At 33.3% G+C, this 27468-nt stretch overlaps 2 protein-coding genes across 2 annotated transcripts in view; one reads left to right on the plus strand and one right to left on the minus strand.

The window, feature by feature from the left end:
- The window catches only part of LOC125063333 (estradiol 17-beta-dehydrogenase 11-like), a 40527-nt gene extending 37234 nt beyond the window's left edge, over positions 1-3293 (plus strand). The window contains exons 5-7 of the mRNA XM_047669734.1: positions 9-256; positions 1124-1240; positions 1437-3293. Of these exons, the coding sequence (XP_047525690.1) occupies positions 9-256; positions 1124-1240; positions 1437-1614 (543 nt within the window). The 3' untranslated portion in view covers positions 1615-3293. The remainder of the gene's footprint in view (positions 1-8; positions 257-1123; positions 1241-1436) is intronic.
- An 857-nt stretch (positions 3294-4150) lies between these two features.
- Positions 4151-25702, minus strand: LOC125063332 (integrin beta-nu). Its single transcript, XM_047669733.1, has 13 exons — positions 25524-25702; positions 16588-16738; positions 13759-13913; positions 13353-13518; positions 12758-12902; positions 11868-12057; positions 11282-11403; positions 9731-10057; positions 8955-9127; positions 8131-8322; positions 6942-7111; positions 6268-6456; positions 4151-5567 (listed from the first exon to the last, which is right to left on the minus strand). The coding sequence occupies exons 1-13, from the start codon at positions 25573-25575 to the stop codon at positions 5182-5184; spliced, it is 2418 nt and encodes an 805-aa protein (XP_047525689.1). The 5' UTR covers positions 25576-25702; the 3' UTR covers positions 4151-5181.
- Positions 25703-27468: the final 1766 nt, after the last annotated feature.

A 27468-nucleotide genomic window follows, 5' to 3' on the forward strand; every position in this document is an offset into this window, starting at 1 on the left:
GGTTTCAGACGGTCAAAGCTTTCATACCAGATATGATAGACAGCAATCACGGGCATATAGTAACCATAGCGTCGATGGCTGGACATGTTGGAGTTCCAAAACTCGTGGACTACTGTGCCTCTAAATCGGCTGCTTGTGGTTTTGATGAAGCTCTGAAGGTCGAGCTGGATTCAAAGGGAATAAAGGGAGTCCGCACGTCATTGATATGTCCGTACTTTATCAGGGCAACGGGGATGTTCGAAGAAGTGAAGTCAAGGTAACTATTTTTTTTTTTAATTTGACATGGCAACATGGTTATTTAACTCATGTGATGAAGGGTAATCAATATATGTCTCATATTCAAAGGATTAGTGATATCCGCGTGAATATCATGATATCACCTTTATGACGTCACATTGCGTGGTGTTGCCATTCTTTTAAAATTAATGTCATCGGGTTCATTTAATACAATATATCTGACATATACATGGTAAATTTTAGATGAAATGTAGTTAATATATGTTTGGGATAGAGAGATTCCTCCAAGTCAAAGATCAAGATATCCAAACCTACCCGACATTGTTTTATTTTTTTAAAAATTACAGTAAAACTAATAACTATTAACTGCCAGTTAAGTGAAAACAACTTTTATTTTTACTTGCAAAAGTTGCTTAAAAGCCTTGCATATATGTTTTTTAAAATTATGAAGCTTGCGCAGGTTCTCTTCGAACGGCTGAGTTTTGTTGTTTAGACACTGGAGCTTTAAAAAGACATGTAAATGTAATAATTATTTTACCTTAGTATGAGGTATATGGTCGATTCAGCTTGCGACTCTTAACCTTGAGGTCATAAGTTCAATTCCCAGCTGTGCACCAATGCGTTCTATGTGCGTGTTAAACACTCGCTCTTGCGGTGTAGGAAAACATCGTGGGGAATCCGGCATGTGTTAGACTTAGAGTCTACGTGTTTCAGGCATAGAAAACTGATCTACTACTTGCATATAAAACAAATGATAACGAAACAGATACAGATATGTGAGGGCCAGATCTAAAAGTTGTAGCGTCATTGGTTTCTTTATCACTAGTAACTTGTCTAGTTAAAAAGGAAAAAAGAACATTTGAAAATAAGCAACGCCCCATTACAGGATCGTCCCTCAGCTGAATTCCAATGACGTAGCAGATAGAGTGGTCTACGCTATACGGACGAATGAAAATGTCGCAGTCATACCCAGCTATCTTCGAGTGCTGCTGCCGTTTAAATGGTAATGGTTATTACAATCAAAATATAAGGTCAAGTAGCTCGCTCAGTAGTTGAAGCACTTTGGAGTTGTTTTGTCCGCCACTGACTTTTAAGAGAAAATACAATGTGTATAAAACTTCATTGTATAACTATATGTTTAATTTTTTTTTATTATACATTCCTAGCTTGTAGCTGTATTAATTTGTATTAATTTATAGGCTGGTACCTTGGGCGTGCGTTTCTGAATTCATCCGAGGCTTAGTACCGGACGCAATGCCAGCACCTATGCCCTTGCCGGAAAAAAAACTTGAGGCAGATATTCTCAAACCAAACGGAAAGTTGGAGTCCCGCCCCATGACCTTAATACCACCAGCGAGAGATGATCGACGCGTCTGACATTCTCTTTTTATATCCATGACTTTACAGTGCCAAGAACTCTTCTGACGGTGTTCACTTTTTAGTGCGGCTTGTGACGGTAGAATTATATGATGTTGGTGTAATGTATCGGATATCTGACATTGTTTCAAGTTTTGTATAAATGGAGCCGATATCGGCATGCAAATACAGCAAGTAAAAAAAGTATCTGTAAACCGATAAAATAACGAAGTTTTATATATTAAAAAAAGTTATCAAATCCTATCAAGGTATTGTACGATTTGTGTAAAAAAATGGCAATGACCTTTTCTTATATTTGAGAACATACTTGTTTTTAATGCTATTTATATAAACAACAATATATCAACTTGGCTAAAAGCCATAATCGACAAAATATATCTGACAATTATAATATGATGTTGGTTTGACTTGATGTCCATAGCTCATGAATAAAAACCTCATTAAAGGGTGCTTCTAATAAAATATTTGGCGAAAAAAATATTTAGTTAAAATTAACTATGGACCAAAAACATAAATATATAAAAACATTCCCTAAAGAATAATTAAATAACCATAGTAATATTAAGACTTCTGAATTGGACTATATTTTAATGAAATTTCTAGCTATTAAACGGTACTGTACTCATGTATAGATCTAGATTGTTCTATTTTTTCATTGTGCTAACCAAAAATAAATTAATGGTGCAAATTGATAAGTGTCCTTATTCAGACTTAATGTGTAATTCATGAAATGTATCTTAAAATAACACCTTAAGTCAACGAATTAAGCATTTTTCACATTGACTACTTGTAGAACTCTATAGGAATTCAAACAAGTTGACGAATTGCAAATAATTATATTCACTAATGTGCCTTTGGCTACATTGAAAATATTGTCATGAATCGTATAATATTGACATTTGATACTAACAATAAGTTAAGGAATAATATAGTAACGCTGTGGTACTTAGTCAATATGTTAACAGGAGATTCTGGATGTGATTTCTAGTTGAATAGTTTATTTTATATCTCTTGATAAATGTTAATTACTGCTATAGTTGCAGAAAACCACCCGTTTATTAATAAAACAAAATAACATCATATACTTTGTTTTTAATATTTTTTAAATTATTTTATTAAAAGTAACCACTTTTTGTAATTATAGCAGTAATAAAGCTGTTCTTTAGAGCAGTTTTATGACATTACCTCTTATTTTTAATTAGGTAATCAAAAAGGGTTTTGGTTAGATAACACGAATTGCTCAAGATCTGAATTGTTATGTGTATATAGGTAACAGGATAAGTCAATTTAGTTTGTATCATCTAACTTGGCCGCCAGTAATTTTCCATAAAGTCAGTTTTTGCGGATAGTAATTAACGAGAGAATTTTGTTATAATGAAAACTATAAAACAAACAATATATCAGATTTGGCGCCATAAATGCGTTTATACAAAAAGCAATAAAATGTTATTACCTTTGTATAGGACACAGGTGTACAAAAAGAAGATACAATAATATAGATAAAATGAAGAATGATTAAATTTAATTTTCTTGCAGACGGTCATCTTATATTGGGCAACAATTAAATATAATCTAAATACTAATTACTTCTTTAACCGAATATTATGTAATATAAAGTATATGATGTATGTCATGTAAATAACACGTTTAAATGTATTGTATATATATGTTTTGTACAATTTTGCATTTTTAAAACCTTGATTTTTTTATATTGTGATAAAAACTTTCGATAAATATTTTTGTAATAAATGTTATTGTTAATCGCATAAATAATTAGTATTCATAATAAATTTTGAAATAATACATTTTTACTTTGTTTTAACAAAAAAGCAGCGAAGGAATTTCGGCAGCTTTTATTAGAAAGTAATTAAGTTTCCCAATCAAATACCAAAACCAATGTTTCTAGAAGGCACAGATTCAATAAGTACCTAAACTGAAGTTATCCACAAATTACCATAAAATTCTTATAAATATATCAGGTCATTTCCGTCGCCGTTTTAAATATCAAAATTAAATTTTAATTTAAAATATATTACCTATAAATGCATACATGAATAGTTATTTAAGTAATGACTTATGAGGAATATTAATATCCCTATTAAATTAAATACAATAAACACATTGACACGCTTGCGCTACGTTGACACTTCTACAGATTAATACAAACTATGTATTGTCTTGTCTTGAAGAAGTCAAACTTTTGCCGTCTATTAGAAAAACCCATAATATATTTTGTTACAAAAATAATGTCTTTTTTTATCGATTTACTTAATTAGTATATCTGTTATTATTAGGGGTGTTAATTACCATTGGTTTATGTGTGCAATTGAAGCCGCAGCTACTATATAAATGTAGCTATTATATATACGAGATCATTTCATTTATTTCGCCGTAATAAAGTAGGTACTTTCTTATCTTCATGTTACACCAATATATTCCTTTAATACATATGAAGAAGTCTATTGCTGTGTGCTCCTAGTACTTTTGTTTAAATTACACTTTTTTATTTGAATCGGGATAAATAATAACAAATGAATTCAACACATACGCTTTTTATTCATAAAAACAATTGCAACACATACATTTTTATATACCACTTAAAAGATTTAAAAGCGAATTTATTACTTAATTAACATGACTTCACGTTTTGTGTGACGTCTCTACAGTCGTGGGCAGTGCGTTGTAAAAAATATAATGTAATAAATCGCGTTTATTATCCTTTATAGTAGGTTTAATAAATTATAAACTGGGGTACTGGGCGACAATAATAAACCATACATTCTTCTACATTCATTACATCAACGACATAAAAACGATTATACACATACTTAACGCAACATTTTATATAAATACTTTTATTTGACAATTAAGTAAACGCTTAAAATGTGATTTTAGTGACTAGGTCAAAATGAAACGTTTACGTCTGCCTACAGTTTAATGTTAATAAAGAAACATATTTTTATTCATAAACCCCTTCTGCAGTTAGAATGTTTTGTGAACTTATTTATTCAATTATACAGGAGTCATAATAGCTATTGTATAAGATTTGAGTATCAGAAAGGGGGTCAAACATTAAAATGTAGTTATTATATCTTAGCTATATTAATGCCCTGAAACTTAGTCTAAGAACGGTAAACAATTTCTTATATTAATATTCACTGGATTATTATTAATTTCCTAACTGCTAATAAGTACAAGATAGATACAATTATTTTATTTTTTTATTTATTATATTATAGCACCCTTTATTTTTGGTAGTTTAAATCTCTTCTCATTTCAACTTTGTCATGATTTGTAAAATTGTGTTCGCAAAATACATTTTAATAAACCTCAACGTAACTTACAAAGGTATCATTATCAATTTGTATCTACTGTATATTTATAAATAAACTTATTGAACCAGCGTTTGATTAAGCCGCGGAGGCTGTAATTACCTACCTATATTTTATTTTTCGCTTGGAGCTACCTGTAAAATCAGTTTCTATTGGTTTTACTTATTCATATTACACGCGTGTAACCACGTTTTTAGTTTAAAATACACTTCAAATAACTTATAACTATTAATTCCTAATCATTCCTATCCCTCGGATAAGATTCTGGTAACGTAAACTTTGATATAGGTGAAATATAAAGAGGGTTCAATTCTTGCATGTTCTTTCTGCTCTCTTGCGCCTCCTGTACAAATTTTGCGTACGCCCTACGATCGGACACAATTTGCGCGCTTTTTACAGCTAAAATAATTATTATTCCGCCGAGTATCACACATGCCATAGTTATAATGGCACTCATCATGATCTTGGCTGTTGTAGGCTGAGAACAGATTTTAGATCGTATTATTATTTCCATAGATATCATTGCCTGCTCTGCGGCGTTGTATGTGTATTTGTATTCGCACTCCAAACCGTCCTCCTCCCGGCGTAGTATGCATGGTATGTCATTTATTTTGGCGTCCTCTGAAATAAAATAAATAGAAATACATAAAATCAAATACCGAGATCAAAACTAATGATGTTATTAAGAAACAGATACGATTATGATTCTATACATCTCATTTTCACATTGGCATTCTAATATCCCACATTTAATTGACGCTGTGATCAAATGACAATAATTCGTCTATTTACCATGATGACGATGAGATGGTGCGACACGTTAATGATGGTGAATTTACTTAAACGCGCTTAAAAAAAGTTCATAATATATTGAAAGAATTCTATTCCGGGCGTGCTTTCCATTCAGACTGAGCTACGCTCGCCAAAACATCTGTTCTGAGCTGTCTTTAGGCGAACAGCGAGATTCCATATAAAAAAAATAGAGAGGTATTGAGAGTATTTTAGTGTTTTATTTAAGTGTTATAAACGATTAGACAGTAGACGCTATGCGAAAATTACGCCGTTTTATTTTACCGCAAACGACTTACTCATTTGCGGGAAAAAACAGTCTAATGGTAGTACGATTGTTGGTCTTAGAACCGCAGTTATAAGCGTCATTACCCTACATTTCAGAGCAAATTGCTACACTTTATGACACACAGTTAGTATTAAATGCAATGGATGTCTGTTTTTTTTGCTATTTGAATGTTTCTTAAGAAAACCTTGCACTATTTATATGTTGCATTTGTATTTAATTTAATAAAGACAATACAAATCTTACCGTTCAATCTTTGACTAACAGTATAGTTAAGGCCACCAATACTACAAGTTTCATTACAATTGTTGTTAAGGTTACATAATACGCAGAGTTCTGCGTTTGCGCATAGAGGATTCTCACAAGTGGCACACGTCTCACAAAATGGTCCTGTATACCGCATCCCCTCTATCGTCGAGGCACATTCACATCTGCCTGAAAAAAAAAACAAATCTTTTGTGCCATATTGTGTCATAAAAGAATGACGTCATGCATGACCACTACTGTAAGATGTGTTCCGAATCTCGTCTAGATAAAGGCCAAACATCATATATATTAGAAACAATGGCTTGACAGGTCTTGAAAAATAAAGACCTTTATCGTTGAATCAGATCTACTAGTTAAGACGATACCGCAAAAAGGCGAAAAATGGGTTATAAGAACAAAAATCTATAAAAAATAAAGATATGCATATAAAAACTAAACAAAGTAAACAAAAATTTTCTAACAAATTTAAGCACCAAAGGCTGGCCAACATTGCTACATATTTTAACGCCTTTTCATTTTAAATAAGCAAATTTGTCAGTTGAAGTTTATCTAGCACTATTACAAACACAGACACAGAAAATTTATATATAAAGATAGGCAAATACAATTAAAGTAAGTAAGAAGTATTTTTTCATTTATATTTCTTAACTTACCACAAACGCAGTCCCCATGTCCAGAGCAAATTTCTTCCTCTCCAGGAGCAATACAGGCGTCAATATCTTCAGTACAACCACAGGCTTCCCCAGTCCACCCGGCCTCACAAGCACAAAGGCCGCACACACATACACCATGTCCAGCACCACCGCACTCCATTCCGTTTAATCTGATATTTTGAAACACATTGAGATGATCATTTATTTATACCTAAAATGAATTTGCTATTAAATTTGGTTTTAAGCCTTTTTTTAGCTGTGTTCTAAAATGATAGTCTTTCTTTAGAAGCATGAGTTTTTGAAGTGAAACTTCTTTATCGGGGTTGGAAAAAAATTTAGTGTAACATTTTTTCGTTACGCGTCACATTTTTCGGTTACGCGCCATGTTGCTTTTTGAAGTCAAACTTCTTTATCGGCGTTGGAAAAAAATTTACCGGCACATTTTACCAAGGTTGATCCGAAGAGATTCGAAGCCATTCGTTATTATATATACAAAAATATATAATAACGAAAACAATGATAGTAATGATTATTAATATATATTATATATAGTATATTAATTCTATTACAATCAATGAAATTCTGTAATAATCTTAGTAGTAATAAATAAATTTAACTTTATTTAACCATTTTCTGTAAAGTTGCATATAGTAGATCATTTTTCGAAAAATAAGGTCATAAAGAAGTTTCACTTCTTACGTGTGTACACCTAGTACACGCACACATTTTTATTTTAACCCTGAAAGTTCTAAGGCCAGTTGAAGACCATTATAAACGTAAACTATTAACTCAGCGAAGGACTAAACAAAGACACTTGACAGTTCAGAAAAATTATCAGTGAAAGACTCAAATGACAAGTAAATGATTACCGACCAACCCAAAACAGTTATTTATTTTAATCTAAAAGATTTTGTGGCTCTAAAATAACAGATCTTTTAAATAAGCAGTCGGTATCGTTTAATTACGTCCCCCTAGAATAAAATGTTTTAAACTTTTCTGCAATCACCCTTCATATAGATGTTTTGTAACGACTCCGGTAGCTTACTAACAGATGTTGGTATTAAAAACTTCGACGTGGTTCTTTAAAATCGTTGAAGTACGTAATCTATTTAGCAGGGCCTCAAACCCTATGGATTTATTTCAATTATCAAAAGACCAATACCATTATTTATAAAATAATTTTACGTACCTGCTAATTTCACAATCTTTACACTGGCAATATTTCCCGCTGAAGCCTCTATCACATTCGCACTTTCCGCAAAGGCAATCACCAGCCCCGGAACACGTCAGCAGTCGAGTGGAGTTTGGTTCTCTGCACTGCGAGAGTAGGGCTGCGGATGCTGCTTCATCTTCTATTGAACAGTCGCACTTGGGACCAGACCTGCAGTATAAGTAAAACGTGATTCTAATTCTAAAAATTATGCATACTTACGTAAGTCAATAAAGACATTCGTACGTTTTCAATACTTTTATCGCATTAGAGCAGAAACAACACACATTTACAATTATTTTTCATAATTTTAGTTTTAACCGACGTTTCGCGTGCTTTACAGCGTGCGTGGTCACGGTGACTGAAGACAAAAGGAAAAAATAATTGTAAATACATAACTTCAATCCGGTAAAAAATTGTTTTATTATTAAATATGTGAAAGTTATGTCAATAAAAGACAATACAACATGGTAATAATTATGTAAAATGTAAGGTACTAACATATACAAAGAAACAATAACAAGTTTGGTTTATATAAAAAGAAGATATCGGCAAAGCAATCGCAAAACTTCTGGTATTGTACTCGTAAGTGTGGATTATCACTAAACATCAGATGAGCTTCCTGTCGGTTTGTCCCGTTCTATAAGAAATTTTGTCAAACCACAGACACGCGACACGATCCGTCCTTCTACAGAAGTCCTCATCTTTCGATTAGAATTTCTATCTCCAGGACCAAGTCCCAATAAACAAAATTTCATGTACGTTTCATGAACTGTCATTCCGTAGACAGAACTATTACTCACCATCCTTTATTGCATTGACAAACTCCACATACGAGGTGTGAATGTGTTGGACAAGATAAAGACATGTCCTTGATCAAATCACTTTCGCAGGAACAACCACACTGGATATTCACCTCAAGAGTCAGGGTGTCTTGGCCCAGCTGACTTTCTGATATGTTTATTATTTGCTGCGTCTGAAATTTAATATAAATTTCCAGTATTTGCAATAATGGTTCGGTTCATTTGTTTTTGATACAAAATTTATGTTTTTTTTTTAAAGACAATTCACACCAATTGACCGAGTCCCATGCTAAGCTGGTGAAGCTTGTGTTATGGGTACTAGGCAACGGATATACATACATATTATAGATAGATAGACATATTTAAACACCCAAGACCTAAGCACAACACCAAATGCTCCATCACATCGATGTTCGTCTCAGCCGGGGATCGAACCCGGGACCCATGGATTCGCAGTCATGGGTACTAACCACTAGACCAATGAGTCGTCAAATCATGTGAACATAATGACGTTACTTCAGTTGAAGTAACATTTATTATATACTTCTAAATATTTTTAAATAGGGCTTAAATGTTTACATAATGTTTTACGCAAAGGATAGGTTTAGTGTAGAAATGGCCAAAATCAAAATCTTAGCGAATAAAATTATATACTTCGTCCGTAATATTATTTATTGAATCGTAATTAATTTCCAATTAAACTACAACCTCCCATAAAAGAATCACTCCGTTTTTGTAGACCATTAAAAAGATGCCATACGACAAATAAAACTCACCTTTTTGAATTCAGAACAAGAGTCCAATGTAACATGAGCTTCAAAGTTAAGTGTCATCCCATATTCAACACCAGTACACCGATGGGTCTCGATTAACGAGCCACCTTTCACTCCGCAATCGGTGAAATACTTGACCTTGACAGGTCCCAAGCTATCATCTTCGAAGTTGACAACGCTGACAATGTCTTCGTAACCCATTTTTACCAATTTGAGAATGTTGGAACTATCACTTTCCAATTTGGCGATATATGTGAAATCGCTGAGCAGTTGGTGCAAACTGTCATAGTGGTCTTTGACGCTTTCTGTCACCGCGAAGATTACGTTCACCTAATTAAATATAGTAATTAAAATTGGAACATTTTATTTAAGCAAGTATCAGACTACACGGTCTTACTGCAAACCCATGACTACTGTTGCTTAAACACCCGAGTCATCGGGACAGTTTTAAAATTGGTAATTTGATTTAAATTTCAGTTGCTTTACCACATATTTGGTTCGCAAAAACTAATCTAGACGTAGTGCATGCACACTTTTAACATCAGACACACACATGCATTCGCACACTCACACACGTATACATAAAGGCCGATTTACATTATCTTAGTGTTTAGGAGAGTGCTTTAGTACAACTTGAAAGGCAAGTTCTTTAGCGTAGCGTTTACTAAAGCAAGTAGCGTTTACATGTTTCAACTAAAGTACTATCCTAAAGCACTCTCCTAAACACTAAGATAATGTAAATCGGCCCTAAGGTCTTTCTCGACTATATTTAAATAAAGTTACCATTGAGGATTCGTTTCTTTAAAATATTACATATACTAATGTAAACTAATTTTATGACTAGACTAGCGTCTAAAAAAAAGTACAATTTGTATCAAATGTTTTATAAATAAAGATTATTACTGGGCGTGCCGTGTGATAACATCAGGTGGGATTGGGGCCAAACGCCTGTCCAGTTTTATATTTAATTCATTAATTATATATATGTGATGGGTTACGGGTGTCATACATACAAACGCGCGCCAGCGTAATTCATTACCTAATCATATATTGATAGACAGATACCTTAACATACACATTAAGTACTTAGCAGAACAGCAGATATTATTTTACTAAATTAAGTAAAAATACTAGACAAGTCTTCCTTATTTTAAAGACTTTTGTTAATTACTGCATGAATTTTGGGGAGAAAATTCTGACTTGTCGCCTTGGTTAATAGCTTTAAATTTTATATTTTTTTAAAAACAAGACCAATGCGAAGGAAGCTCAACTGATGTTAAGTGATTCTACCATCCGTGGACATTCACACTGCTAGAAGGCTCGAAAGTATATTGCCCGTTTTTTAAGAGTTGGTATGCTTCCATAATGAAAATTACGACCATATAAGACAGCGAAAATGGCCGATTTTCCAGTATTAATAAACACTACCAGTGTTTAACTCGGAAAAATAAACATAGATTAGAACACAAAATAAACCTGAGTATTTACTGATAAGAAAAGGTTTGCGTAACATTTGCAAGTTTAAATATGAGTTGAACAAAGAGGTCTATTTACCTTATACTTATCTAGGAGTCTATACACTTGTGCAATGGACGGATAGTCGTATTTGTGTGCTTCTGCATAGTAGCCATTTTCATCTAAGTGACATGTTTCGTCATTTTTCAGGGAGGCGCCACCTGGAAATATTTGCCAAATAATTATTAGCTCATTAAATTAAGTGATTAAAAGTGAAAGTGAAGAATTCATGAGTTATGTTATTTTTAAAGAAATGTAACATTAAGTATTACGTAACGCAATTTTTGTAGATTATTGAACCCCCGCATGAACTCGCCGTACCTCGCCAACACTGCGCAATGTAGAAACATTGGTTATGAATAGTATTCTAAAGATTTCCGCATCCATAGCTGTAGTTAACTTATACGGCGTGTTCCGGAGGTCTGGGATTCGATTCCCGAAATATTCAGATTTGAAAGGCAAAAAGGCATTAGCTGCTTTCAAAATATTTGTCATTTGAAGTCGTAATGCGTTTGTTTGACAAATAACATTGCGTCCTAACTTCCTTAATATTATTGATTTTCCAACGTTCTTACATTATGTATTTACAATAGACTATTAAATTTGTAATTTATTAAGTACTTACCTAACTTCCCATCTCCGGCGGTATGAAGCAATCCGTCAGACAATAGGATTATAATCTTACGACTGCGAAGGCTCCAGCCAATACGGTTCCCACAAGTAATCGCTTGTACCAAAGCGTCAAGTTGGGCCTCAGCGTTGTCTAAATTCGCCGTTACCGAACTACTGTTCACGCTTTCTATGAAATCGTTCACCTTGAAATAATAAGTATAAATGATTTGACGGTTTTGATTGAACCTTAACGTTGTATATGCTAAATTATGGTGTAATTTTGTTCCGGCCCTCTTTTGGTTCAGTCACCGTAGGCTTTAAAAATAAAGCGTTATTAAGAGTAATTTGTGTAAAACATGGCGTAAGAAGCATTATGGAGTTAAACAATTATACTTAAAAATATTATTTTCACACGTCTCACACAAAACGGTCACAGATTAGTCAAATCGACGTACCTAATATGTTAAATTTGAATTTCTAAATCTTTTACTTTGTAGTTTAGAGTAAATAAAAGATAAAAAATTGTATAAAAACTGAAATGGTTTTTAATATCTATTCTGCATTTTGGTGACTGACCCACCGTTGATTGTAGCTGTCGCTCGTTGCTTGTTTTCCATCGTACAAGCAATTTTCTATACAATTTGTATAGTGTCCTACTATTTTATTTCACATACAGCACCCGTACTCTGTAACTTCCAATAGTCCAATCCAAGTTCGATGTAGTCCTCTCAATATCCGCAGTGTATCAAATTTGGGATCGCGCGGACCAAAATCTCATTATAGAGATCGGGAACGCTATCGCTTGTTACAGAGTAAGGGCTCGCTACAGCTATCCAGTAGTAATATGCTATACTTCATACTTCATCACCCTACAGGACCATATAGAACTACATAGATAAGTACCTGGTTAGTAAGAGACAGGTGATGTTTGTAACTATAGGTGGGTTCACACGCTTCTTCCTCTACTGTGCAGGGATTTGCGCGTCGCCCCGAGTCCACACTGATGAACGGCATAATTGGCTTCTCAGCAAAGCTTCCAAAACCCAATCTGAAATAGTAACCCATATCTATGACCGGTTTGTAGATATTATATGGAATTAAATAGAAAGATCGCAAGGAAGATCTAATGGCGAATTAAAAATATTCGATCTTTTTAAACAAGTCTACTCTAGTAGATAACAGCCCTGCGATTCTGTAACTCACTTTTCGAACTCACACAGCGGTTTTCGCATCGGCGGTCGCTCTCAAATCAGGCGTGAAGCAGTCATTTTATGATTTGGCATTCTGAATAACAATAAACTACAAGCTCCCACCTTTTTAGTGTCAGTTTCAGTCGAAAAGTGAGTTACAGAATCGCAGGGCAGATAATACTCGTATAATATTAATATAATCTGTTAAGTTAGGTTTACAGTATGAGTGAATATAGTTAAATTTTGAAATTTTTTGTGAAAATAGATGTTGTAAAAATCAAATATAATAAACGTAAAAATTCGTATACCTAAAGTTATCGGTTAAATTCTTCAGCATCTCAGGAAGATCGTCTCTTAATGACACAAGGGTTTTCTTGTCATCTTTCATCGACCACGTGAGATCCATTAAGTAATACAAATCCAAAGGATAGTTCCTTGCTGGCCGGTATTGGAACTTGATTTTTTTGGTTTCACCTATAACAATTGAATTAAACCGAACTAGTTTAAAGGCAAACGAAACTAATTATTTTAACCTAAATAAGTGTATGTTTAAAAAAGCATCTATCTTTTCGTATTTATCAACTTTCCCATTATTATATTGCATCCTAGGTTCGATTCGAGGCGAGAGCTTAGCTTCCTACTTGCCCTAACAAATCGTTACTCAATACAAATATTGCTGTGTATGACAAAAAGCTTCTTGCATTAACCACTTACGTGCTTTTAAAGAAAGCTTTATCCGCTGCGGCTGTAGTTGTACAGCAACCAAGCCGTCCGGCAGCACGTCTTGCAAACTGCTGTTCTCAACCACCTCCCAAACTGGCTTTTCAGGACGCTCTATCATACCTTGGCCGCAACCGAATGCTACCAAACTGAAAGGGATATTAATCACTTTATTACCATTTGAGTAAGCCAATAAAGATTAGGGGGCGTCCATAAATTACGTGAGGTGTTTAATTTTTTTTCTTTTTACAATAATAATCCAATGCGTTTACGTAAGAAACCCACATTTTGAAAAATCTTACGTGAGGTTGGGGAATGGGGGAGGGTGTTGAATAAAATCTCACGACATCTTACCAGGTGTTACAGAAAATAAAAAAAAGCACCTCACGTAATTTATGGACGCCCCCTTATATTGGTTATTGTTATTCTGATATTGGTATTAAACCATGCCATTTCTTAATTTTATTTCGTTACAGAAGTTCATAAGAACAGGTGTTACTTGCGTATGTAAAAGGAAGCAACCATTGCGGTACATGAAATGTTCGATGACGAAGAAATGAAGCAATATCTATCGGAATAATGTACCATATAATTTTTTCAGTTTAATTCCAATATAAGTAACGAGTGCTGAATAATTTATAATTTCATTTTGATTTATTTATTAATAAAACTTAATTTAAAAACCTTGTACGGGTGATTCTAGTTTCCGCTAACGAGACAAAATTGGAAACATAAAATTTAAGATATTTATGTAAATTAAGGTCACTTAAGTTAAAATGTATTAGATACCTACAATACCAAAATTAGTACTATCAGCCAAGTAGGTTTAACAAGCACATTAAAGAAATGTATGCTATTAACATTATCCCGAATAAACGTTTCACATTTCTTTTGTTGTTTTAACCTAAACGCTGCTGAATATAATTTCACAATCACCTCTTATTGTGAGCGAATTTTCAACTAAAATACATACCATGACATCGAAGCTCAAGAGAGGTTGGTGAGGTTTAATTATTAGTAAATTTCTAATATCAAAGTTATCCAACAGGCTTCAAGCCCCAAAGAAAATAGAAAAACACATAGCGACAGCTTAGTAATACTTTACAAATTATAATAATTCTTGTATACACTATACAGTTTAGTAGTAACTAGAAAAGTATTAAAAATATTGTTCCAATGAAAACTGGATATGTATCACCTTTTTTGCTGATATGTAGTACAAAGCCTACACTAAAACAAAGTAACACTTCAGAGGGTACAAAGGTCATTTCTCTTAAACATGTGCATCTTATTCTGACCCCTTTTACTGTTTTAAATCGTCTGTCCATCAATGATAAAAGTAACTAACCCAGCATGGGATTCGGCATTTAGACTATCATCAAAGAGAATTCAAATTGTAATTGGTCTTTGTCGGCGCGAGTATTTAATTATTAAACCTCAATTAACCAAAAACAAATTAATAATTTAAAAATAAAATTGATTTGATACCAAGAATAAAAAAAATATGTTTATAAGAATTTCTTAAATATTGACTTGATTTATGCCGTTTAACAAATGCACTGATCATTCTAATTAGACACTAGACAGGCTTTTTAACTTACACAAAAAAAAGTGTTAAAATATGTTAAATCAAGATAAATATTTAGTATCACATAGGTACGTTAAAAATAGTGACAACAGTTAATATACACTTAATATACAGTATAATATTATAAGATTTGATTCGCTCTCTATTAGGTGACTATGCAATAACCGCGTCTTTAAGTTAATCATGTTCCACGATCAATCAAGAAATCTCTTGATCATGTTGAACAATCCAAGATTAAAGCGAACATTCCCATAACACATTTTCATGTTAACTGTCATTTTTAATCTATGTTAGCGCAAGACTATTGTATTTATAGTCTTTGGTTAGCACGAATGTTCTATGGAATTATTTAAATGTTGAACATTGTTCTAAATTTAAAATGAACGTGGAAACTATTTTCGTAGTAATTTAAATTACTCACGCATCTGGAATAGGGATAGCTTAACAATGTGATGTATATTTTCACATAACTAAAATCATTTCGGATTTAGAATTTCAAAATAATCTACAGAGACATAACACATAGTTTGATTTATTTTATTCAGGGTTATTAAATAAAAATAATTAAATTAGTTTAATTCATGAAAACACTTTAATAATACTTCGGTATTAATTTTTATTTTTGATAATATACCTGCGATTTTAATCGATATTACTGAATAGTTTACAATGGAAAACATAATAAAATAAGTGCGTGCGTCCAATGTCAAAAGTGTAACTTCTTTGGCAAACTAATTTTTAACTCTTGTTCATATTTTTACAAATCTAAAGATTCTTCTAGAGATCTTTAGATTTCCGAGACTTAGAGGGAGGAAAAAGGAAGATATGTTAGGATTTTTATTTATTTCTTCGATAAACATGGGGCATTTTAATTTACTATTCGTCATTTGAGATTTCAAAAAATGATTTTTATTTAAATATATAAAATACTAATAAATTTCATAAATTCTCTTTACGAAATTTTAATTTAAAAATAGAATTTCTATAAGGTAATTCACCCTTCTTCTCTCTCTCTCAATCGGTCTCAATCGCTCTCTCCCTTATTTCGACAAAAACGCTGCACATCTTCGTGACGTTTTTTTTTAAAATTACTTACCCTCATAAAGAATACTAAAGAAGTTTCACTTCAAAAATAACTGATCGTAATAAATTTGAGTTAAGAATATGGATTTAACGATTAATCTGAAAATAAATTTGTAGTTTATTTTTAGATCACAATGGTATATTTTTTTTACCTTTCATCGTCATTGCACCGTGGCGCAGTGGTGGGATAGTAGGGGTCAGCGCACCACCGACAGTGCGAAGCGGCTGACAGACAAGGCCCACACTCCTCATGTTCAATACACACCAGCTTCTTCGCCAGCTCTTGTTGCTGTAGTACTGGAACTAAACAATTTTAAATATGAATACTACTTTCATTTATAAACGATAATATTCATGTTATTTAAAGCTAGACTAGATTATGATAACAACAGTATGATTTCAATTTTAAATAGTTCGAAATATTATTAAAAATATATGCTTACAACTATAGTACAAATTAATTTTGAATCGAAACGCCCATTAGAAGGTTTAACAATAATATGAGAAAGAAAGTGTGTGGGTGTGTAACTGAAACTTTTGTGTTAAATCGGTCATTTGAGTGACGTTTAATGTCTGATAATGATTGAATAATCTTGGGAATCTTTTCTCACTTAGTAACCCTTAAACGATCACATAAAAGTATAGCTTTTTTTTTTTTTTCGTTTTCCCGATAATTCCCGGCTATGTAGTCGTCGGAGGTGTTAAAAAGCTTACATAAATGGTATTGGTTACCCGAATATTTACTTTCTATTACCATATTACTATTTCTACTACTACCTATTCCTTTTGACAACCCCCTGCATGACCCTCACAGCAAATCCCAAAAAGATGCCCCTCAAAGATGTTTCTTGGTAGAAACTATTCGCGTTTTGTACTTCTGGCCTATGAGGCACTCTGCCAGCTGATACCGTGCCCAATATCAATGCAATAATGAACTACTGTTTATCAGGTCAATAACAATGCAATTTTGTTTCTATTAGATCATAGACGCAGATTTAAAACGCGTAAATAATTGTGTAAAGGGACAGTCTATTCATTTGATTCCTTATATTTCCTACGCATGAGCTCGTTGTGTTGCGTCGTAGATTTTTGCTTTAAGACATAACAGTTACCTTTTGAGGTTCCTCTTTAACATAATAAGTGTTTTTTCCAACTCGTGCATTTTAGATTCAATTATAAAATTTTAAAAGTTGGTGGAAACTTGTTAAACCGAAACATCAGTTTATGCTAACTATAATTATTTAAATAATTTCATATTAACTGGCGTGGCATAGATAAATAAAAAAGAGAGTTCCACAGCGTCATAAATTTTCCTAAAATGTAAATATGTACTCACGATTTCTTAGACGGGGTCTTTTATGTCTTACTATATATACTTATCAAGATAACCATGGTATTTGGGTTAATCAAAACCACGAAATTCATGATTAATATCGTAATGTAAAGGCTAACATGATAAAGAGATATTAATGTCCACGGAATAGATGAATATGGTTGGAATTGGTCTCATTTTGTACAAGATTCTGTGACGGCGCTTTAGCTGGAAATTGGAATAATACACTTTGATATGGAAATTTTATGAGTATGATTGTTTGATTATAGGGTCCTGCTTTACGCTCATGAGTCACGTGTTGTCTTGTTAGTTTTTGTTTTAAAAACTTTTTACTTCTAAATATACTACAACAAAAGTCGTAAGTCGTCTTAGTACAGAAATGCGAAACAAAACTCCTTCTTCCTATCCGGTGCACTCTTGACAGAGCGGTCGTGATCGCTATGAAGTAGTGGTAATAGAAGGGGCAGATGTGATGCGCTTCACAACGTTTCGCCATCGTTGCCTATTAGAGGTCATCCTGCTGCACTGATTGAGTGAATCTCCTACGGCAGACTTGATTTGGTCAGTCCAACGCGTAGGTGACCTTCCGCGCGGTCTAGTGCCTTCCACCTAACAAAACTTGAAAACCTTAAATTTCCCAATTACACTTTGTTATCTTTTGTAAATATAAATATAGGAATCCTCCATAGTACGCATTTCTCTCTATAAACGAGATCCAAACCGTCTTTCTGCTTCGTTCTCATAGTACCACTGATTGAAATACTTCCTGATAAAGTGGGACATGCGTGAATACAATAGATAAATGTTAGCGGTAAACAACAAAAGAACTAATGTCATTCATTAAAGCTACAGACTGGTTCATTAGTGATCGAAACCTGCCATGACTTACTTCCGCAATAGTATTAACAACACGGAACTACGTAATGAAATGCTTTTGTGATTAATTATAATTTGTTTCGGAGATATTAATTAAGAACATATATAATAGTTACCAATATGGTCTGCTAACATTGCTATTAAATGTTAAGTCTTTATCAATAAAATAGTAAAAGAAGTCTGTTGTTTTAGCAAAAATATTATTGGATAGTCGTTTCATTATTTATTAACAGTGACACTAAATCTTTTTAGTACTCTTCTGCACCCATTGTTGAACACACGAAAGTGCATTGGTGCACAGCCGGGGACCGAACCTACGACGTCAGGGATGAGAGTCGCACGCTGTAGCCACTAGACCAACACAGCTCACCAAATCATTCAAAGTCAGAAAAATGTTACGTTATTTAGTTTCAAGGTGTTACAAGAGAAAAAGACAAATGGATATATTTGTAGCTAAACTATTTATAATGTCAATATTCGTTTTCTTGTGAGTTAAGTGTTAAAATTATGACACAGTTAGCCTCAATTCGAGTGCAAACCTCGCGTACTATTGATTTCTTATTTGTTTATACGCTGCAAGTCCACATGTCTGCACGTACTTTTATTTACATACACTTGTTTAGAGAAACTAGCCAGGGGCCGAAAAATCTAAAACAAAAGTGTAAAAATGGATATAAAACATTTCCGAAATCTTTTTTTTAGAACAAGGGGCAAATTGGCAGAAGGTTGATGTTAAGTGACACTGCCCATGGACACTCTCAATGCCAGAGGGCTCGCGATTGCGTTGCCGGCCTTTTTAAAATTGGTACGCTCTTTTCTTGAAGGTAACTTAGGGTAAGTCGAATTGGTTCGGAATTACTTCAGTGGGCAGCTGGTTCCGCATAGTGGTGGTGCGCGGCAAAAACTACCTTAAAAAACGCTCAGTTGTGGTCTTGTGGAACGATGGACGTCGAGCTGATACGGGTGGAATTTCGTATTCTGCCTCGACGACCGATGATACCGATGACCAGGTTCTTCACCTGCATATTATATCCAACTTTTTCCATCAACGTTTGCGATTTATCAAAACTAATGTCTTATAGGATAAGGAAACATAGGCATACACTAGGAACATATGAGCAAAATCTTATGGTTGCCGAGCTGAATCTCAAATCAGGAATCGTTTAATACCAAATACAAGGTAGGTATTTTTTAAGTAAAAAAATGTCCCTTGACTTCTAAAAAGTTTGAACGATACATTGTTCGATTTTTGAATTATCTAAGTTTGAAAAATTCTTGTATCGCCCCAAGCTATAAGAAACTCTTTTGGCACAGACGTATTTTACTATGGATTAAACTTAGTACTGTCAAACTCACGGTATAGAGATATATATTGTTATGAAGATGGCAACGCAAACAAACCTAAGAATAACATTCTAAAAATAAACCTTTTCTATGTAACAGTTATAACCTTTTCAATGTAATTAATTTACCACTAAAGTCGAGTATTGACAATAATTGGATACGCACGGCGCCATGGGATGCCATTTATCTTAAATGACGTAAACGTCGTGCTACTAATATTGTTTAATCAACACCATATCTAAAGTATAAGAGGAATTAAAAGGGTATACTGACCATATGCGCCAATAATACAGAAGGAAAGTATTGTGCGGAGTCTAGCTTATTTTAAACAACAACATGCTTAAAAATAGGCAATAAAATGTATGTAATTTTATAAGCCTAATATCCAGTTTGAAGGTTTACAGAACTTTATATTAGGTCCTTACATATGAAATTGGCGTTTTGTATGGGAGGAACAAAAAGTCGAATATTTTTAAATATAATGTATTTAATTAATCAAAGTATGAACCATTGTTTTCTATGCACTTTTGCCATCTCATAGGTAGTTCATTGATTCCTTTACTAAAAAAACCAGTCGGACGGGAATCAATAAAATCTGTGAAGGCGATTTGGACTGCCCCATCAGAGTTAAATTTTTTCCCTTGCAAGAAGTTGTCCAAATTTCGAAAAAAATGGTAATCTGTTGGAGCAAGGTCCGGGGAGTACGGAGGATGTCTTAGACATTCCAATTGAAGGTCTTCTAATTTGGTAGCCGTCTGTTGTGCAGTGTGTGGTCTAGCGTTGTCGTGAAGTAGCAGTGGCGTGGAGCGATTGACCAGCCTAGGTTGTTTAGCCGCTAGCTTTTCCATCATGGTTTGCAATTGCTGACAATAGACATCATCCGTAATAGTCTGGTCAGATTTGAGAAAACTGCAATGAACAATACCGGCACTAGTCCACCAAACGCTAACAAGTAAAGTTTTTGGGGTTAATTTTTGCTTGGGGCAGGATTTGGCTGGCTGGCCAGGATCCAACCATTGCGCTGAGCGCTTCCGATTATCGTAAAGAATCCATTTTTCATCACAGGTAATGATTCGGTTAAAAATACCTTCATTATTGTGCCGGTTCAGTAATGTAACGCAGCAGTCGACGCGCGTTTGCCGGTTTGCTTCAGTCAATTCGTGAGGTACCCATCTTTCAAGCTTTTAAATCTTCCCAATTTGCTTCAAGTGAATTAAAACAGTTTTATCACTAACACCGCATCCTGCAGCTACCTCGGACGTGGTTTGCGATGGATCCGCTTCCATAATAGCCTTCAATACTTCATTATCAACTTGGGTCTCAGGCTGTCCACGGAGCTTGTTCTGCAGGTCGAAATTTCCAGAACGAAAACGTTGGAACCAATAACGAACTGTGTTTTCTTTTGCAACATGACCGCCATACACATTATTGACCCTTCGAGTCGTTTCCGCAGCACTAGTGCCACGGCGGAACTCGTACTCGTAAATAATGCGATACTTTAAGTTTTCCATTTTGTAAAATGAGTGACGCAAACAGAAAAAAACAGAAAAAAAAAAACAAAAGAAATACGGGCATCGAAGCACAAATACATAAGTAAATAGCTGTACAAATTTTAATTTTGAATTCTTAACCAAAGAGGAGATATTTGAGGTCAAAGTGGCCAAAACGTAAAACGCCAATTTTATATGTAAGGACCTAATATAAACACACAGGAGTCTTCTTTACTCGCTCTACATTATCATCATGGATTCCACGGGTCCAAAAAACGTGGAATAATCTTAATGTATTTTTTTCCGTTATCTCACCTAGGTGGCAAAAAACATGTCTATTATTTAAAGAAACCCCTTTTTTACCGGATTGAAGTTATGTATTATTATAAATTTACAATTATTTTACATAATTTAAATTTTTCCGACTCCGAATTTATAATAATACATAACTTCAATCCGGTAAAAAAGTGTTTTCTTTAAATGTATAAAAGTTATGTCAATAAAAGACAATACTATGTCTATTATTTGCATATAGATTTTGTTTATAACAATACATATATGCAAACATTTGTTTATCTATTTAACAGTTTATTGGAAATCCACAGCTTCTTTTATATAATAAAAATAATCACAATATTACAGCTGCCCGCTGGAGTATTTCCGAACCAATTCGACTAAGGGTCCTTCAAGAAAAGAGAGTACCAATTCTTGAAAGGCCGGCAACGCACTTGCCAGCCTTCTGGCAGTGTTAGTGTCCATGGGCGGCGGTATCACTTAACATCAGATGAGCCTCCTGCCCGTTTGCCTCCTATTACATAAAAAAATATATTGGTAAGCCCAAAACTCGAAGACAGCTGGACCAATTCGAGTAATTTTCAAACCTGGAACTGTGGAAGGTTTTTATGGAGAGAACAATTGTAAAAAAAAATAGTTTTATTTAGTAGTAGTAGTAGTACTTAGTTTTTATACCGGAAAAGCGAACACTATGGGGTAGCATAGCAAAATTTTCCATATATGTAGCTACTAAGGTATGTTAATTGTTAAGTAAAAAAATCAACAGGTAACAAAGTGGGCCTAGCAACTAATAGAAATTAGCTAGTGCTTAAAATCACCTACCGCTTTCTAACATTCTCACAACCACACTATAAAGCCGTCACATTTACACCCTTATTTGACGCTCCAGCAAATTTTTAGTGTTTTTTTTTTTCGTAGTTATTAGTAAATATTTCTCTCATTCAACATTTCTGTTCTTTTATATTATTATATAAAATTTTAATTTATGTTCTATATTCAAATCCATTCTATTCCATACATATTTATATATTACAACCCTGATTAGGATCGTACGTAAAATTTGTCTTTGGTTCAATCAAAACGCATTAAAGATTGGAGTTAAAAATCGCTTTTGATAAATATAATTTCTCACCGGATATCTTAATGATTACCAATATATTTTTAGAATTTGTATGCGTTAACATATCTTTGATCGTTTCAAAGAAGCATAGCATACGTAAATTACCATAAATACGTTATTCCTTTCCACAAAATAAAACTACTATCACGTATATTAGTAGTTAGTTTCATTATCAGTTTATTTGTTTTATTTAAAACTATATTCATTACATATGTTTTGGCACGTCGTTTGAAACCGTTTTAAGACATTTAAAGCGGGCCATAGACGGACCGCTTGTTGCAGTCCAGACCGACTGCAATATGCGGTTTGCTCAGGAACTGCTCGAGCGGTCCGTGTATTGCGAATATGAATTTAGTATGGAAACTGCAGATCGCCGTGCGGCGACCGCATATTGCAGTCGGTCTTGACTGCAACATGCGGTCCGTCTATGGCCCGCTTTAATATGAATAATAATACGAAAATTTAGATTCGTTAATCCTGGTAACGTTTATTTTGTTCGTCAGTGTGGCCAATGTTTGGGCTTAATTCCAATTTTCTCACCATGTTTCCCCTCGGCGTACCAAAAAGTGTTAAGTACTTAAAATAAATAAAATCTTTCGTTTTGGGATTTGAAAGCACGACCTCAGGAATCGCACTAAATACTTGTGCAAAATCACTTCCTTAATATCGGGAAACAAGGTTAACTTTGTATTTTATGGACTATTTAGTTATAGTTCGGGGTATGTTATTTGGGTCTGCTTACTTTAGAAGCGTGATTTATGTTCTTCAACATGTTATAGCGATGCAGAAATATTTATAACTTAAACTTATTAAATTATTGATAACCCTACCAATAATATAAATTTACATACACCTAGGAACCCGAGAAAACGGGTAAAGCCCAAACCTAAAAGATCCTTATCTTGAAGATCACAAGCCCTATTTGGATATGACGTGATTAAAGATCTCCTATTTTTTTTTTAAACAAAAAGGGTTTTTTGTTTTTTTTTTACCCCAAAAATCTCCTGATTAATACTTAAACAAGTATTATATATAAATATTTATAGTACAAGATATACTGCACTCGGCCTAGGCACCGCTGGATCGATAGACTTGAGGGCGGCCTGCTGCAGCTGAAAAACAGCAATTGGCGGGATGTGGCTCAGGACTGGGAACGTTTTTTTTTATTAACAATACTCTACTCCCCTGCCATTGTGTCCAGGGACTTTTTCTATCTCTAAAATTTTAACAATAAAACATGATACATTATATTAATTACAATAATCTACTTCAAAAATGGTGCGTCTCGCGAAATACAATAATATTTTTATTTTCTAGACTGGGAGCGTTAGAAGTTTCTCGTTTCCGAAACACTTTTTGAGCCAGTGGAGTGAGTTAGTGAGATATAGGTACTTCTATCGATCCACATTAATCCACTACAGTTGAAATGGTGGAAAATATATTTTCTAATTATACAAAGAAATAAAAACGTTTCGTTTCCATTCCTTACAAATGTGTTGTCTATTTATATCGTCACGGAAAAAATACCTTAAAGTTGACACGTGCGTTGGTAGAAAACAATTTTACCTCATTTTTGAATTTGATAAATTTATTTTATTTATTTTTTGTTTTTTCTTGATTTGTGTTGTAAATAAAGTGTTTTTTTTAATAAATTATTATTACTTATGTCATTAAATTATTATAAGTCACTGGAGTTTTCGCGAGAATTAATTTTGGTGCTGAATGTTTGTATAGCTTTTATGTTGTGTGTGTGTTTGTGTTTTATGTTTGAGGTTAATCAAGAATAATAATCAATGCTTTTTAAATCTTTCCAGTTGACTTATTTATAAACATCTTTAGTTCATCAAAAATCTTTAGTTTTTCAAACTCTTTTAATACAATAAATTCGCGTTTATATAAGAAGTGACCTTTAACTTTTATTATAATAAGCAGTCGTTAGACGTAAAGACTTAATAACACTAATAATAATTTAAAGTGTCGATGTATGAAAAACCAAACAGAGATGTCGGAAAACAAACATTCAATCTAATGGATATAGCAGGTGGGATCCGGAAGAGCATCGAGGTTATTTTTGGTTGTTATGAGCTGCATATATCATTCTTTGAAGATAAGTAGAGACGTTTATGGACTGATAAAAATTAATTTTAATGGGGTTTTTAGGCAAAGAATTTTTAATACGGACACACAAGACTGAAGAAATTTGATTTAAATTTTACTATATATATTTTTTATCTCAAACCCTTAACAAATGTATATTTTAATCTGATAGTGTTGCGCTTTTCAATTTTGTATATTACTCAAAACAATTACTCTGAGATATTAACATACAATATACATATAAATATCAATAAAATATATATAAATATTTGTAAATTTTTTAATGAATAAATGAGGCTTAAGTATTATTATTATATAAATCAAATGGTGCATAGATAAAAAACATATTATACTGAAATATCTATTATTAACGCTGGAAATTAAATATTTTCTGTACGCAATGAAAAACGAAGAACATAATTATTCAATGACTATGATTAATGATAACGCATGACTCAATTTCCACACCTCTTATCAATCGCATATGGTATCATTTTGGTTTATATTACAAAATATAGAATTTCAAAATCTCACCTTGACAAAAAACAGATCCAATAAAAAAACAAAACAGCACTTTATAGTACATGATCGGGAATAGGATTTGCACTGAATTAACTGTAACCCGATCGGTTTCGCGATGTCTGATAACAGATAAGGGCCGATAAGTGATAAGGCGGCGGCGCCGCCGCGCAAACTCCCGCCCGTCCCTTCGACATCTGCCGTTGTACTAATCTTTGACTACCTTTGTAAGTGACTAGTGCTATGGGGCTTACAAACGAGCTCCTAAAGCTCGCAATACTAGACAGTTGTGCCAGAAAGCGAGTAATATTCGACGTACATTTCTACTTGACATGACGTCTTTGATTTATATTTACCCTTATAGTAAATATAAATCAAAGACGTCACGTCCTACTAAATACTTAGATAATAATATTTTTATATTTTTTTGTTAACTATTTACTACCGAAATATTTTTTTACTGTAGAATAAATATCAACAACAAGAGACATTTTAATACTGATTCAGTATTTAATGGTAGTTCGAAAGATTTTAGTAGAATTGATCAAACCTAATTAAAATTGGTTTATTAATCAAGCCTGTAGTGTACCTGTGACACTACTTACTTAGATAAATTTGTTTGAGATTTGTTTTTTAAGTTGTTAGATTGTTTATTAAGAAAATTCAAGTAAGACGTTGCGTTTATATATTATTTAAATGGCACACAACAGTCCAGTCAAGATCAAATTCAAATTTTAATTTGAACTTTTTAGTCTAACTCAATTGAAGTTGAAAAAAACACACTTTTCATTTTTTTTTCAACTTTTGCCGGGGTTTGACGACACTGAAACGTTTATACATTTTTTTTGTGTAATTAAAACTAATTTATATCAAAAACTCAAAGTTGACTATCGAAATTGTGATCTAAAAATTTATTTGATGGGACTTACAACGCCCGTCTACAAACGCCGTGTGATAGAGGCGACGCAACAAGTTGTATACCGAAAAAAAAATTAAATATTCATTGCGTGTTTTTCATATATGTCATCCAGTCTTTACAAATAAACTCGCCCATGTATATACCGTACAACGTTTACGTCGTTTAATTTTTCACTGAAACGTTTTGAATACAACAGTGTTACAACAGACGCCTGATAAGAGGTTTTTCAGCAATTTGATACAGGAAGTTTTCATCTAACTAAAAGTGTGTGATTATACAATTATTTATTTAGACCATGTTCTTAAGGGAATTTAGGTTAAAACACTTTTTAGTTCGACTTAAAAATTGATATTATTATTTTCACTTCTTTGTTTTAGTTCGACACACAAAGTATTCTTGCGGAAACAATAAAATTTACAGAAACGTGTCTGCCCATACCACATTCGAAGCCTACGAGATTTCTAATAAAAAACTTCCGTGCGTAAACCTGTCGACTTCTCGTGGTATTTGCTCATTCAGACATCCGTGCCGAAATATGATAGTTACAGAAAAATGCATCACTTGCGCACATAATTCTCTACTAAAATTGAAAGACATTATTAAAATGAGCTAATGGTTTGTTAATATGAAATCTCTGGAAAGCTTAAAAATAGGTCAGAATGATAATAAAAATGATCTTATAAGACACAATCAGGGATGGAACTGGGTCACGATAAGCTAATAATGCTGATGATAAATATAAAATTAAGTATTTGGTCTTTCCGCACATACAAAGGACGATAGACTATTTGCAAATATGAAATAGCAGACTGACTGTAAACGAATACATTATACATATAATTATAATTAACTTATTATATGTGGGTACAAAGGAAAGAAAAGGAGTTGCATAAGAATAAAGAAAGATATACTTTAGCGGAAACATTCTTTAAAAATACAACTCCTGCTTGAGCCTGCCTCACAAATCATTAAAAGAAATCGAAGAATTAAAGAGATCTGCCCTGCGATTCTGTAACTCACTTTTCGAACTCACACAGCGGT

Source organism: Pieris napi, chromosome 3 (genome assembly GCF_905475465.1).
Source record: "Pieris napi chromosome 3, ilPieNapi1.2, whole genome shotgun sequence".
Lineage (NCBI taxonomy): Eukaryota > Metazoa > Arthropoda > Insecta > Lepidoptera > Pieridae > Pieris > Pieris napi.

Coding starts and splice junctions, on each gene's coding strand:
- LOC125063332 (XM_047669733.1), bottom strand. CDS start 25,575: ATGTACTATAAAGTGCTGTTTTGTTTTTTTATTGGATCTGTTTTTTGT. Junction 13,519..13,758: donor AAAGCTTTCTTTAAAAGCAC/GTAAGTGGTTAA, acceptor CAATTGTTATAG/GTGAAACCAAAAAAATCAAG. Junction 5,568..6,267: donor TGTTAGTCAAAGATTGAACG/GTAAGATTTGTA, acceptor ATTTTATTTCAG/AGGACGCCAAAATAAATGAC.